The following is a 13,527-nucleotide window of genomic DNA, read 5'->3' on the forward strand; positions in this document are numbered from 1 at the left end:
CGCGCCGAAAAAGAAAGTAAGGCCGGCAGCGTGGGAAGAGGAGTGCGGTGTCCATGTGGTGGGCGGCGGCTGCACTGCGGTCGGTGTACGGTCAACAAACGAGCGGGGTGGGGAGAGTGAGTGGTGGCCGGGCGGCGCCACCCGGAACATCCAGCTGGGTGGAAATGTGACTTATCATAGAAGTCAAGGTAAACGACAACATGTAAACTCCAACTGGCTTGACGTCTCATACCTCCAGGAAGCCTAAGCGTAGATGCCCGTCACTGAACTAAAATCGCTCCAGAGAATAGACATACCACCGTCCAAGTGATAGTCCAAGTGAAACAGGACTCAGGGGTGACAGACAGATTCTCAAACGTTGGGTGGGTCAGTGGACCAGTTATTGACCCCAAATGAAGAGGGTAGGATAAGACCGGCAGTAGGTGAGATGGTCGGTGACAGTGGGTAGGTTAATCGGGTGACCGTCCCGCGGTAATGGGAGGGCCAGTGGTGGTGGATGTTGTTTGGGGTGCGAGCTATGCAGTAGGCAGCGGTGGGCGGTGAGCAGGTCAGTGACTGGTGGTGAGCAGGTCGGCAGCCGGTGTCGTGGGTGGGTCGGTAGAAGGTGGTTGGTGGTCAGGTCGGTAGAAGGCGGTGGGTGGGCAGGTCTTTGGAAGGTGATGGGTGGGCGGGTCGGTAGAAGGTGATGGGTGGGCGGGTCGGTAGCAGGTGTTGGGTGGGCGGGTCGTTTGAAGGTTGTGGGTGGGCGGGTTGGTAGAAGGTGGTGAGCAGGTCGGCGGCCGGTGTCGTGGGCGGGTCGTTGGAAGGTGGTTGGGTGGGTCGGTAGAAGGTGCTGGCTGGGCAGGTCGGCGGCAGGTGTCGTGGGCGGTTCGGTAGAAGGTGGTGGGTGCCGGGTGGGCGGGTCGGTAGCAGGTGGTGGCTATTCTGGCGGTGACTGAACTTTTGTCCGTGCTGGGTGGGTTAGTGGCCGTTGCACTGGTGGGTGGTGGGCGGTGGGCGGTGGTGGGCGGGTCAGTGACCGGTGTGGTGGACGGGTCGGTGGGCAGTGCTGGGCGGGTCGGTGGGTCGGTGGGTCGGTGGGCGGTGGTGGTTATGCTGGGTGGGTTAGTGACCGGGGCGGGTGTCCGTGGCCGGTGCTGGTTGTGCTGGCCCTTGGGATGAGTGAGTGAGCGGTGTCCAGCGATGGACGGTCGGCAGCCAACTACCCCCTCCCCCGCCCCCACCCGCCGGTCGGTGGTGGGTGGGTCGGTGGGTCGGTGGGTGGTGGGGGTTATGCTGGGTGGGTTGGTGACCGGGGCGGGTGTCCGTGGCCGGTGCCGGTTGTGCTGGCCCTTGGGATGAGTGAAGGCGGTGTCCAGCGATAGACAGGTAGGCAGCCGGTCCCCCACCCCCGCCCCCACCCGTCGGTCGGTGGTGGTGGTGGGCGGGTCGGTGGCCGGCCGGTGATGGTTGCTCCCACTGCTAACTGTTGGGGTGGGTGGGTCGGCGGCCGGCCGGCCCTCACCCGTCGGTCGCTGCACCTGACCGCCCGTCGGCCCACATCGCGCGTCGGATCTGGAGCGGCCAGGAGAAACCGTCCGGCCCGGCGCGTCCCGAATATGGCACAGCGCTCCGACACTCGCTGGCTTACTGATCTGGAAACATGGTCACGCCGGCGCTGGCGACGGCCGCCCTTTGTTGGTGGCGCGTCAGGACATTAACCGAGCACTCGGCTGACGCGGTAACCGCTAGTTCCGTCCTCACCGGCGATGGTAGACAATAGAGCTGAATATGGGCTGTCTTGACTGACATGGCAATAAAGCCATTTATGCAATCAATGTTGTGTGATCTGCCACGCGCATTGCCGTGCACGGCGACTGTATGTACGAGTAGGGGAAGGTGGGGTAAGACGGCCCAGCGGGGCAAGACGGTCCACCAGCCCTCCCGGCTGAACCGCTGCTGGTATCTACTGCTTTATGCACTCACTATGTTTGTTTTCCTTCGTAACAATGGCCACCTTGAGCTCATGCTGCTAGGATGCATAGCTTTTGAGTTATTGAGAAAAATGTTGTTTTTCGTCAAACCGATCTAATATAAGAGGTCTACGGGTGATTCAATTACGGCGCCTTTCTTGCATGATTAGTTTCTATTTTGCACTTAACTGTGAAGAACAAAGTTATAAACTTAGTTTTAGTCACACTTTAGGAAAGGCAAGGTTTTGCAATGTTGGGCTATTTGACATATACGTCATGATAATGACAGAATTTAGATTTGGGGCAAGACGGACCACTGTGGTCCATCTTACCCTGTGGTGGTCCATTGTACCCTGCATATGGAAAGTTCTTTTCCAAAACATTGACACTAGTTTAAGTAAGCTAATTTTTCAGGAAGGAGTCTTTGTTGCATGTGAGCCATGCATGCAAGTGCTCAGTTAGCATGCATTCATGCCAAACGACAATCAACACACATTTTCCCAGCTTTTGGCTGCACTTCCATCACACATGAGTAAAGAATAAAGGCTCATTTTGTTATTTTACCATTCTGGTTACTTTTTCTTACAAGAGTACAGAGCAGAAGTGTAACACACATGAACGGATAGCAGGCACTGCTGGGTGGTCCGTCTTACCCCACGTTTTTTCTTGTCTGAGTTTTTGACATGTCCCTCTTTAAGAGCATCCACCACCTAGATGTCTTTAATTTGAAATTTAGTCTTTACACATATCAACAGAGGAAGGATTGAGCATTCCGAAGACTATAAATAATATGAATTACGAGAGCAGTGTAGGAAGATATGCGGCCTCAAACCTTAGCTGGTCCGTCTTACCCCACCTTCCCCTACGTTTGACCACGCGACCTCCGTAAGCTTGGAACATCGTGACACCCTATAACCGACGAGCCTATTGCGAAATAGCATGATGGGTGACGCGAACCGTTTCTTAGCACCGCCGTCTTTTTAATCCTCGGCATCATTCGTTTAATTGCTTTATCTTTCTTATTGTAGGAACTCCTGGCTAGTGGCTGGAATGTGACCGCTAACAGGAAAAGAAGTAAAGAGGGTCTCTCTTAGGGTCAGCATAAGCCTCGTTGAGTTGAAAATAAAAGCGCGACTCGCTTGTCTGTCTCTGGTTTAGGAGTTCATTCCTCGCGGGCCCGCGGCTGTGCATTCCTGAAATATCGGTCTTGATGCTCGTTGTCTTGCTATTCACCTGACTAGGCATAGGTACGGGCCGATCGTTTTGTCTTAACCCATGCCCGCCCTCCACATAGAAATACAGTTCGCAGCCGTATTCATCTTGAAGGAACACTCTGTGATTTCTCGCCTTTCATCAAAAGCCGAATCAACAAAATCCACTCATATTATATTTCGTTTGGTTACGACGGGGAGGTTTCCTTTGACATTGCAAATCCACAAGTCACAACTAATGATGTTGTCCGAGGATGTCGAGGATAGTGGGTATCTGCTGTCGAGCAATGGCAGCCTAATACATTGGGTGTTTGTTCCTGTCAAACATGTTTAATATCAGCACCAAGGGAAGGGTCCTATATGAAAATACAGGGTCACGGCACATAAGCAGGCATGTCATACATTTCTGATTTCACATACACATCTCGCAGCTCCAAAGCTGCCTAAGAAGGGATTGCATATCACGACCACATACTGACCACGCTCACATATTGCCGACGAGCCAGCCCTTCACATCGGTCCCAGCAGGCGAGCGACAGAGAACGACAGGCCACCTCGCTTTTCGCCGCCTACCGTGGCGTCATCTACACTGGCTGAGCTGGCCGGCGCCCCAACTACAGGTTCCGACCCGGCCGCCAGGGGCTGTGCGAACGCTGAGCGCTGGTGAGCGCCGCAGCCAGCGGACGTCGGGGGATATGGGCGACTCCTGTCCTCTGCTGATGAGCCGGAGCTCTCCCAGGCCGGTGATGGAGTACGGGCCGGATCAGCTCCAGGGGAGAGGCTCAGTGGCTGTGAGCAGGCAGAGCCCGGTGAGCTGGTGAGCTGTGAGCACGCTGAGCCCGGTGAGTTGACCAGCTGAGGACAGGCCGGCTCGGCAGGGAGCAGCAGCGACCTGCCGAAGTCGGGCCGCGGTCCCAGGCTGAGCTGCTGCAGGGTGGGTGCTAGGTACAGTGGCTGTAGAGCGGCCTGCAGCAGCGGCAGGGGGCGCAGCGGCAGCAGACGCGCCAGACGCGCTAGCGCGCCGTCCGCCGCCAGCTGTGCCGGCGGCGGTGGCGGAGGGGGCGGAGGGGGCGCGGCGCGACGCACCATATTCTCGTATTCCTCTCGGAGAGCGGCAGCCTCCAGCTGGGAGTCGGCCAGGGCGCGGCGCCTCCGCAGTTTGTCGGACATGGGTACCTGTAGCTGACCGCAGCGCTCCTGGCCGGGGAGTAGGCGACCCAGTCGGGAACGGTAGCCTGGGTGAGAGAAAGGCAGTAGTGTCAGGTCGTATCACACACAGAGAAACAGACCTGAGGTCACATAGGTTACAATACCTATCTTTTGATGTCAAGCAGGTCATATCTCTTAGTTCAAACGGGTCATATATCTGAGGTCACGGTCACAAGACAGATTCACGATGTCACGAAGGTCACACGACACATTTCGGAGGTCACACGGTATCAATTTTACCACTGAACATTAGTTTTAATCGGTCTCACTTTAATAGTAAGAAGATTGGTCACTGGTCAATGAGACAGGTATTTGTGAAGAACGGACAAAACTGATCAGCGAGACGATCCCATGAAGACAGGGATAATAGGATCGTATCGTTGTATTTTCAAGCGAAGAATGACAATGGTCAATGGAATATATATATTCGATGCATATACTGAACAGGCGTATCCAGGCGTCCACCGCGTCCAGAGCGTTCATGGAAGTTGCATATGAAGGACAAAGCAGACCTCTAGTCTACATGCGTATTGTTTTAATGGAGAGCTGTTCCGTGGTTATTGCAGGGAACAACAAATTTTTAACTCTTTTAAATAAATACATAATTTGAAAAAAAATGTTTTCTAACTGAGCAGACTTCTTCAAACAGACTTCTTCTAACCCGACGCGCTGAGCGTTAGGGTAAACGGCAAACGCACGGTACGTCAGGCGCTTGCCACCACCGATTCGCATTTCGCCGGGTCCATCCCCCGCTCCCCTACTGTCATATTGTGGAAACTGGAGACGCATTCCGAGTCTCGCCGTCACCCCGTCTGGGCCCGCCGGTTTCCCGTCGCCGTCTGGGGACCGCCAGACGTTCTGACGTCTCTGTCCGAGTCCCCCAGTCGCGGCGGCCCCCTCCGGCCGGCCCGCGAGGCTGAGTGTCGCCCCGCGCGGCTGAAGTGTCGCCCCGCGCGGCTGAAGTGTCGCCCCGTTTCCGAGGGCGATATATTAGGTGAGGTGATTAGCGGGCGCGGCCTACAGCCGGCCGCCGGTGTCGGGGAGGACAGGACGGTCTCAGGACGGTGTGTCTCCGGCCTCACTCGGCGTGTCGCCGGCCGGCGGCGGCGCCTCTCATCAGCGGCGGTGGCACGCGCCGACCGACCGGTCATCAGCGCGTCACCACAACGGACGTCTCTGTTCCGGCGTCGGCCGTTCCGGGTCGTTTAACCCGAAGTAGGCGGCGGCGGCGGCTATTCTGACACCGATGTCGTCGTCTGTTGGTCGTGCTTTGATGCCTCCCCGCTGGCGGCGAGTTCGGATGCCAGCCGGAGTGAGGCCACTGAAGGCACCTTTCATTGCGGTGTCGTCAGTCACAGTCTCTTGTGACAGGCAAACTAAAGAAATGGAGAACTGGGAGACTGAGAATTGGACTCTCAAACAAATTGGAACTGTGCGGTCAGTGATACAAAACGATGTAAACGTGACTGTTCCAACGACACCGAAGAGCAGGATTCTTGAGGACAGTGCCAGCGCCACCGGCCAGGACTCCACGGTCTTCCCATTAATATCTGTCACTGTGTCTCAACCCTCACCCACTGTGTCTGGCTCGTGAGAGGCGCATATTTCACCGGAAGGATGTTGAGTGCGTTCCCCATCGTCTAGCTAACATGATCGGAGGGGGCCCGGTGGAGGCGCGTCAGGAACGTCGCTGTCCTGGGGATCGTGCGCCTCCCCTCGCCGGTACCGCGGCACATCCGCCACGCTGACTGTCCCGCCGACAAGCGGGAATCCACCGAAATGCGATGCAGTTTGTCCCAACAAGGCGAACTGATGCAGCGTCGTGAATTGGGCAAGAACAGGCGGCTGACTGCACCGCCGTGTAATTGTTGGATGATGATCTTGTGGATTACGATAACGGTACTGTCTCCGAGTAGCAAACAAATAACAATGAGCAACATGACCTTTCGGTATAGGTACGTTCGTGCCCGTTAGACGGTGGTATTTTGCGTATTAAGTATGAACGCAACGTGCATATATTCTCACCAGCCACTGACTTCTGAGTGTCAAGAAGGCAACAAGAAGGCGGCTCAATAACCGTTTTCACGACGGCCATCTGGTACACATTTGGTGAGCATTAGGTGCAGATTCGGTCAAAGAGAGTTCAGTGTTCACTATGTTTCTTAGTTGCTATCAGCTTGGGTTTTTGTCAAATTATCAGACATTATCATTGATTAGAACACTGAAATAAATTCATGATATGAAGATATTTGCTGTAAGAGATTTCGTGCAGATTTGGTCAAATTGCATAGGTGCATTCGCTAGATAGCCTGTCGTGAAAACGGCTAATAAGAACCAACCAAAAAACATTATTCAGTAATTCATGTAAAAGGTAACCTAAAAAGGCAGCACGCGGATTGCTTCATCGATTGAGTTCGAGGGAGTACATTGGTACGTTGTTATTGGGAAGAATCAACCGCAATTTACGGGACATAACCAACCCACATATTGCAACAAACTATGCACATCTTGCAAGTCTTTGGTCTTCTTCACAAAACTTGCTGGTTAGTAGATAAGAAATACGGTCGCGGGACGCTGGATGCACGTCAGCATTCAGCTCTTCGGAGGATTCTGTGCAATGCGGGTTGCCTACCCGCAGGCGCGTGCTATGCGGGCTGCTTACTCGCAGGCGCGTGTTGTGCGGGTTGCCTACCCTGCAGTCGCCGACCGCCGGCGCGCCGATGAAAAGCAGACCAAGTGCTTTCAATGAAAATTTCTCACGTGTTTCTCACTCAGCAAAGTCTTTGATGAGGCATGGACAAGCCGGAGGCTGGTAAAAGATTTGATGCACGGCTGAACTCCTGTCGGTTGTGGTTAAGGGTCGAACCAATCGGTGAGTCTAATACAAACGGAGCAGAGCATCCCTCAACGTACTGACTGTTAAGTATGTGATACTCAGTTGAAGAGCGTCTCATCGTGCCCCAACCGCGGACCACGGTACTCACTCTGGAGGAGGTCCCGGGCCAGAGTGCTCTCTTTGAGTGTCCTCAGGTGGTTGTGGTAGAGTTTTCGCTGCGCCACCAGGGCCTGTGAGGTGCGCGGTCTTCGGTCGGAGCCGGCGCCGGCCAGCTCGGCCGACTGGTGTCTGAAGCAGAGACGGGATAGGCGTCACATGATGACAGAAACACAGACGCACAAACCACAGATACAGATACAGCGTCCGCTCCTGACAGCAACATAGGCACAGCAAATAACCTTTCTGGATCTACTAGCGCACTTAAACATTTATACTTCGTTGCATATTTTAAAACGTTAATTCTATTCCTCTTTCTTCTCTGTCTCAATCACGAGTTCTAAACAAACCATAAAAAGCTAGTGTTGTTCTCCGCTCGCTCATCCCAATGTTTTTCTTGTCGTCAGCTAAAAACTATGCGTCAACAATCGGCTCGGCTGTCGAGTGTGACAGAGCGTTCCGTCCCTCCCGCTGTGATCGGCGCCACACGACAAGACGCTGCAACTCTGCGGCATCGACCCACCGGCAGACGACGGTCACCTGGCGCAGTTTGAGTTGGCACCGCCCGACACACACTCACGGTGGTCCTAACGATCGCTAGTTGGTCGATGGCTGCATGGTAAAGTATGACGAAACAATTGTCACTGACACTACATGTAGTAAATCCTCATTGAAAACTGACCATGTCCTGCATTAAATTTCTGTGGAGTGGTCCCAACTCCCAGCGCACATAATTTCCCAATGGGATAGGAGCTCTTCTACCACAGTTTGCACATCAACCTGTTGGCTGTGTGGTTGGCCGGGATTTCCACAAGCGCCTATGTATCTCCCCATGTGCGTTGGGTCCCACCACAGCCAATGGAGCCATCCCTGCGTGCGGTGGGTCCCACCAGAGACAGCATTCCTGGGGTTCCGGTCTGCTGTCCCGCATCGCTGACAGGATCTGCGGTGCGACTATTTCCGAGTCGCAAGACACAGCTGTCGTCGATCCAGCGTCGCAGGGGTTCCGAACACAACCAATCAACGGTCAGACAAAAACGACCCCAGTTGCACAACTGTGTGACAGCCGGATGGGTGGCGCAGTTGTTCTAGTTTGCATTGTCACATCAGGCACGAGTTGCTTTGTTGAAGGCAGACGAGGATCATTGTGTCTAGAAGACTTTTCTTTCGTCGGTTCGGTGGATCGTACCGAGTATGTAATTCTGCCTGTTGCCGATCTGTGGCGTTGTTGTTCGTCTCGCTACCTTCCAGGCGCTGCTCTGCGCCGATGCCGTGTATCCGGTTCCGCTCTCTCAGTCGGCACCGCTCTCCGGCCGGCGGCGGGCCGGTTTTTAGCGGGCCGGCGCGGGTGGTCCTCCGCCAGCTGGGCGAGCTCACCGCTCCGACGGCGCCACTTATCTACCGGGCACCGGCGCCTCAATGGCCGGCTTCTTTCTGGGCCGGCTGACGGTCTGTGTCAACAGAGGCCGCGCCGGCACGGGCCGCGCCGAGCGCCGCCGGCTGGGCTGTGTCGTCGCCCGAGAGCGGCCGCGCCGCCGTAAATTCGCGTGTTTATCCCGGCCCAGCCGGTGACGAGCGGCCGTCCAACTGCTGTTGCCACTTGGTCAGGAGTAACGACTGGTGGGCGCCGTGCGCGGCACGCCGCCTGTTTATTTGGGCCGACAATAGATACAATTGGGCGAGCTGCGAGCGCCTCTGCCGGCGTCAGGGGGCTGGGGGGACAGGTGGCCCCCAGCCCCCCCCCCATCCAAGGTAGATCGTCGCACAGACAGCTGAGCCGGCCATTCGCTGAATATAGTCGAACCCCTCCGGCTCAGAAACTGCAGACTTCACAAACGTGGCAGACAGAGGAGAATGTTTCCATCTGTGCTTCTCTTCCAACAGCTGCGCGAACTGGGTTCAAGCTAAACAATACGGTCATCACAGTTTCTTTTTCGCTAATTTACGATCGCTGAGTAACGGTTTTCTTTTGTTTGGAGTTTGAGGTATGCCTCCAGAGTAAATTGCAATAGACACAAATCTTAGCTATCGCAGTGAATCCTCTAACACCGGGGCCATCGCGTTCCCTTATGAGCACGCAGTATTCCACGGATTTCGTGTGAAATAAAAATGCATCTGACCGCCAGGCCGCCAGTATTTGGATCGCAGCGACCTCAATCATAGACAATGACTATTATGGACGCATTCGACAAAAAATTGTATCCAGCTACCCTTCTGTGAAAGGGTAGCTGGATACAATTTTTGCCCTTCAGCCCTTCTGTGAAAGCTGTTTTTAACAAAAAGGTACCAGGATTTCAAGACTCTACTTTTACCTATTTTTCACGAGACACGAACCCTAAAACTTTTTGAAATATATTTTCAGCAAACCGTGTGCGCATTTCAGCTGTGATCACTTTTTACTCCGTCTTACGTCCCCGTTAAGTTGTTTAGGTAGGTATGTATAAAACACTATGTAACAGAAAGATTTGAAGTTACATTGATTGATTGATTGATTGATTGATTTATCGGTACCGCTGCGAGGGAAAAGGGGAAAATTTGTCAGTGGTAGCACTGAGGTCAAATAACTACTTGGCTAGATAGATCTTTGTCGGAAGTCGAGATTATCCATTAGTCCGCTTGAATTTTGAAAATTGATCCACCTTGATCAATGATCCACAAAATGATCGGAGATAGAATGGGTGCCTAAAGTCCCTTCCTTGTCCATATAGGGCGGGCAGTGTCTGAAAATGGCCTACGTGGTGCGGAATAGGTAAAGCAGCCTTATGTGTAGTTGCTCTGATTAAGTGCACGGAACGATTGCCTCAGAGCATTTGATGATTGATTACAGGATAAGATATATGAAAGACATTTACCTATCATATTTTATACATAGTCGACTTTGGTTCAGAACTCAGGTCAATTTTGCAGGATCCCCCTTCGAAACTGAGGGAGTTTCGAAGGGAGTTTCGTTGCGAGATTCGGAGTCTCGTTTCTAGTTTCGGAGGGAGTCAAAGGGAGAAAGTGGATCTGCGCGTCTTTTGTAAAGTGTTTCTTATGGTGCTCCAAAATATCGTTTTAATTCTGAATTAAAAAAATGAGTCCATTATCACGAATTATGTACATCAATTGAGTTCATGTAGTATAGTCGACTGCAGAATGATGTTCCACCCCTCAGAAGCTATCAGTTGACCGGAGCGCTAAGTTGTGCCGTTTATCACGCAATTAAGCGTGTCGATTGTGAGCATTGGGACAAAGCTATAATTTGTGAACTCAGCCCGTGTGATGCGGCACAGCCTACCACTCCAGGCAAATAATTGCCTGTGAAAAGTGGAACCTCATTCTGTAGTCGACTATACATACCACACTGATCTTCGGAAAAGATGTTGATGCTAACCGTGCTAATTGCTATATCCATTATCTACAATCCTTGATCAAATGTCAAAAATTCATCGGATGCATTTACCTTTTCCATGGTTCAGAATTTAAATTGTATTGGACAAACGGTCTGCGGAAAACGGAATTTGAATCAAATATCCATTTACAACAAATTAAACCAATAAATTGCATACCCATAGTTTACCATGCCGGTATAACCTGGCGCAACAGCAAAAACTTATCATTATACGGATGGGGAAGCATAAAAGAGCCTCTGTAAAATCGTGTTTTGATTTTCGATGGTGGATTTTCATATACCTATCCTGACGTCACTACCTCCTGCCCGAAAATTTCCTCGAGGCGACTGACCATACACTGTTGGAGGGATGACTGACCCCCGCTCTGAGAAGGGGCGGCTGACTGGCTGGTGTCGCCCTGACTGACCTGCGTAGGGCCACCCCATTCGGGGAGACCGCTGAAGGTGTGTGTGTGTGGGGAGGGGGGGAGATCGACTGACCTGCGCAGGGCCACCTGAGCGGCCATCACCCGCTGACGCTCCATCACCAGCAGGCACGAGGCGCACTGGCAGTCCTTCCAGCGGCACAGCCTCTTGTGGCCTTTGAGGCACGACACAACGCCGTGGTTCCTGCAGCGGGCACATTTGGGCGTGCGCAGGGAGCGCCGGCGGGCGGCCGTCGGTTCCGGGGTCTCTGAGGTCGCCGCCTCCCCAGCGGACCCCGCCGCGGCGGACACACTCTGAAACAGCGACGACAAAACTATGTAGACAACACACTCACTGAGCAAGCTCTACTGGATGACTACCGGCTGCAGAGGCATAACACTCAATGAGGCAGCTCCGAAATGGGTGGCTCTACCCGGCAAGTTTACCCATTTAGCCTCTCCTAATGCGGTCATTAGTGTCACTGCTGTGTTGCAGTATTCATATTGCATGACCAACGGTGCTACAAGGATATACATTTTCAAAACAAACTGCATTCTCTTACCCCTGGGCCCTCGGCATTACGTTTTGTCGAAATAGTCCCGAGATGCTTTCTTCCTAATGTTCAATCTCAGTCTTGACCCTCTGAAATTTATTACCATTCGGTTCGGCACTTTTAAATACCATCATCGCCCCCTTCCTCCTCGACCCTCCACATTGATAATTAATAATTCCTCTTGACCTTCCTCAAGAATCATTTTACCTCATGAATCTCTTACAGTGACTCACGCAAGTTGCTACTTGCATGCAAGTTCATATCTACCTCAGCCCGCGAGTTAATAAGGTGTTGTCATTGGTGAGCGGCAAACGAGCGCAGGATGAAAGGGCTAAGGCCGCTCGAGAAAGGGGACGAATTAGTCGAGGGAGGGTTCATGATAAAAGCTGGCAAAAGCTCATGTTTGCCAATAGGAAGCTAGAACTGCTTATATCCGAGATTTGTTTCCTAAGATGCATAGGTAACTGTTCTAGCGCTGCCTGGACAATTCAACACAATGCATATTAATCATTGCTTAAATAATGCAGTATTGCTACTTTTTTAACCCGCGCCCCACTGGGGTCTGCGTATAACACGCCCTACTGGGGGGGGGGGGCTATTCATAGCCCCCCCTCCTAACTCCGAAACTACTGGGACGATCGTCAAAATTCAAACGGCGTCTGATAGCCCCGGAAAAATTGTCGAGCGAAACCTAATTTCATTGACCTCGAGGTCACCGATGACGTCACAGGTCAGGTCAAAGTAAAAATTATTAGCATTTTGGCTTCTTCACGTTTTGGGCTCTGGCCGCCGTCTTACAAGTCAGATCAGGCTCATTTTTGGTTCACACACTCGTGAACAGATGCTCTAGATACCCTGAGGGTACCAAACTTGTACTTTGATTTTCAGGTCAAGGTCAGGTCATCACAGGTCACGAAAATATTATATCATCCGTCGGTCACGTGACACATGTTTTATGGTCCATTTAGGCCAAACATTTCGAATTTGATGTCGTCTTTGTCATTCGAGGTCATTTTGAGTCAAATTTAGCTCAGGTCAGGTCACTTTCAGGTCAAAAAAGGTAAAATTTTGAGGTTAACATTTTTAAACAAAAAAGGTGTCTATTGGATGCAGTTTGAGCTCAGGAACACGATGGTGCTATTTATATTGGCGTACGATGTCAAATTGGTGCTGAAAAATTGATTTGAAAAATTAATAATTGTTAATTTTTTGCAATAATGCGTATAACTTGGCCATTTTTGAAGATATTTAGCTAAAACTTGCTAGAGTTAGTCATAATAATGCGTTCTATCACATATATTCCGGTTTTTTCGAAAAGTCAAAATTTTTTTGAAAAAAATGTAAAAATATAAATTTTTAATTTTATTATATAAAATTTTCGAAATTTTCAAAATTTCGAAAATCCGAGATAGCAGTTTGATAGCGCAGTCTATTCTGAGACCTCTCATGCAAAGAAATTGGATCTAGCTTAAAAACTGAGCTCTTGGGAGCGATTGCCGTGGTTCAATGTTTTGCGTCGAAATCGGCCGAACATGACGTCACTCTGACGTCATTTCCGGCCGACCTATGGTAGGTACGAAGTTTAAATTTTCACACCAGGTGTCAAATTGATGCAGCCAAAGGTACTGAAAGTTTGGCGTCAATACGTCAAGCGGTTTGGAAGTTATTGCAGAAAAACGGGAGGGGGGGCTATAAATAGCCCCCCCCCCAGTGGGGCGCGGGTTAATGCTGTGTGACTCACCTTGCTATTCTCTGGTGCCATGTCAGCTTCCACTGCAGTGCCGACGCCCACCGTCACCGTCCTCTCCCACAAA

General features: G+C 51.9%; 1 protein-coding gene across 1 annotated transcript; it reads right to left on the reverse strand.

The window, feature by feature from the left end:
* Window positions 1-615: 615 nt before the first annotated feature.
* Window positions 616-13,527, reverse strand: LOC122392022 (doublesex- and mab-3-related transcription factor 2-like). Its single transcript, XM_043386439.1, has 6 exons — window positions 13,455-13,527; window positions 11,236-11,474; window positions 7,357-7,496; window positions 4,250-4,398; window positions 4,060-4,198; window positions 616-836 (listed from the first exon to the last, which is right to left on the reverse strand). Exons 1-6 carry the CDS (start codon window positions 13,473-13,475, stop codon window positions 616-618), a joined length of 909 nt encoding a protein of 302 aa, XP_043242374.1. The 5' UTR covers window positions 13,476-13,527.

This window comes from Amphibalanus amphitrite, unplaced genomic scaffold (assembly GCF_019059575.1).
Source record: "Amphibalanus amphitrite isolate SeventyFive unplaced genomic scaffold, NRLGWU_Aamphi_draft 000466F_arrow, whole genome shotgun sequence".
Classification (NCBI taxonomy): Eukaryota; Metazoa; Arthropoda; class Thecostraca; order Balanomorpha; family Balanidae; genus Amphibalanus; species Amphibalanus amphitrite.

Coding starts and splice junctions, on each gene's coding strand:
- LOC122392022 (XM_043386439.1), bottom strand. CDS start 13,475: ATGGCACCAGAGAATAGCAAG. Junction 11,475..13,454: donor TGGCACCAGAGAATAGCAAG/GTGAGTCACACA, acceptor TCGCTGTTTCAG/AGTGTGTCCGCCGCGGCGGG. Junction 4,199..4,249: donor GAGAGGAATACGAGAATATG/GTGCGTCGCGCC, acceptor CCGCCGGCACAG/CTGGCGGCGGACGGCGCGCT.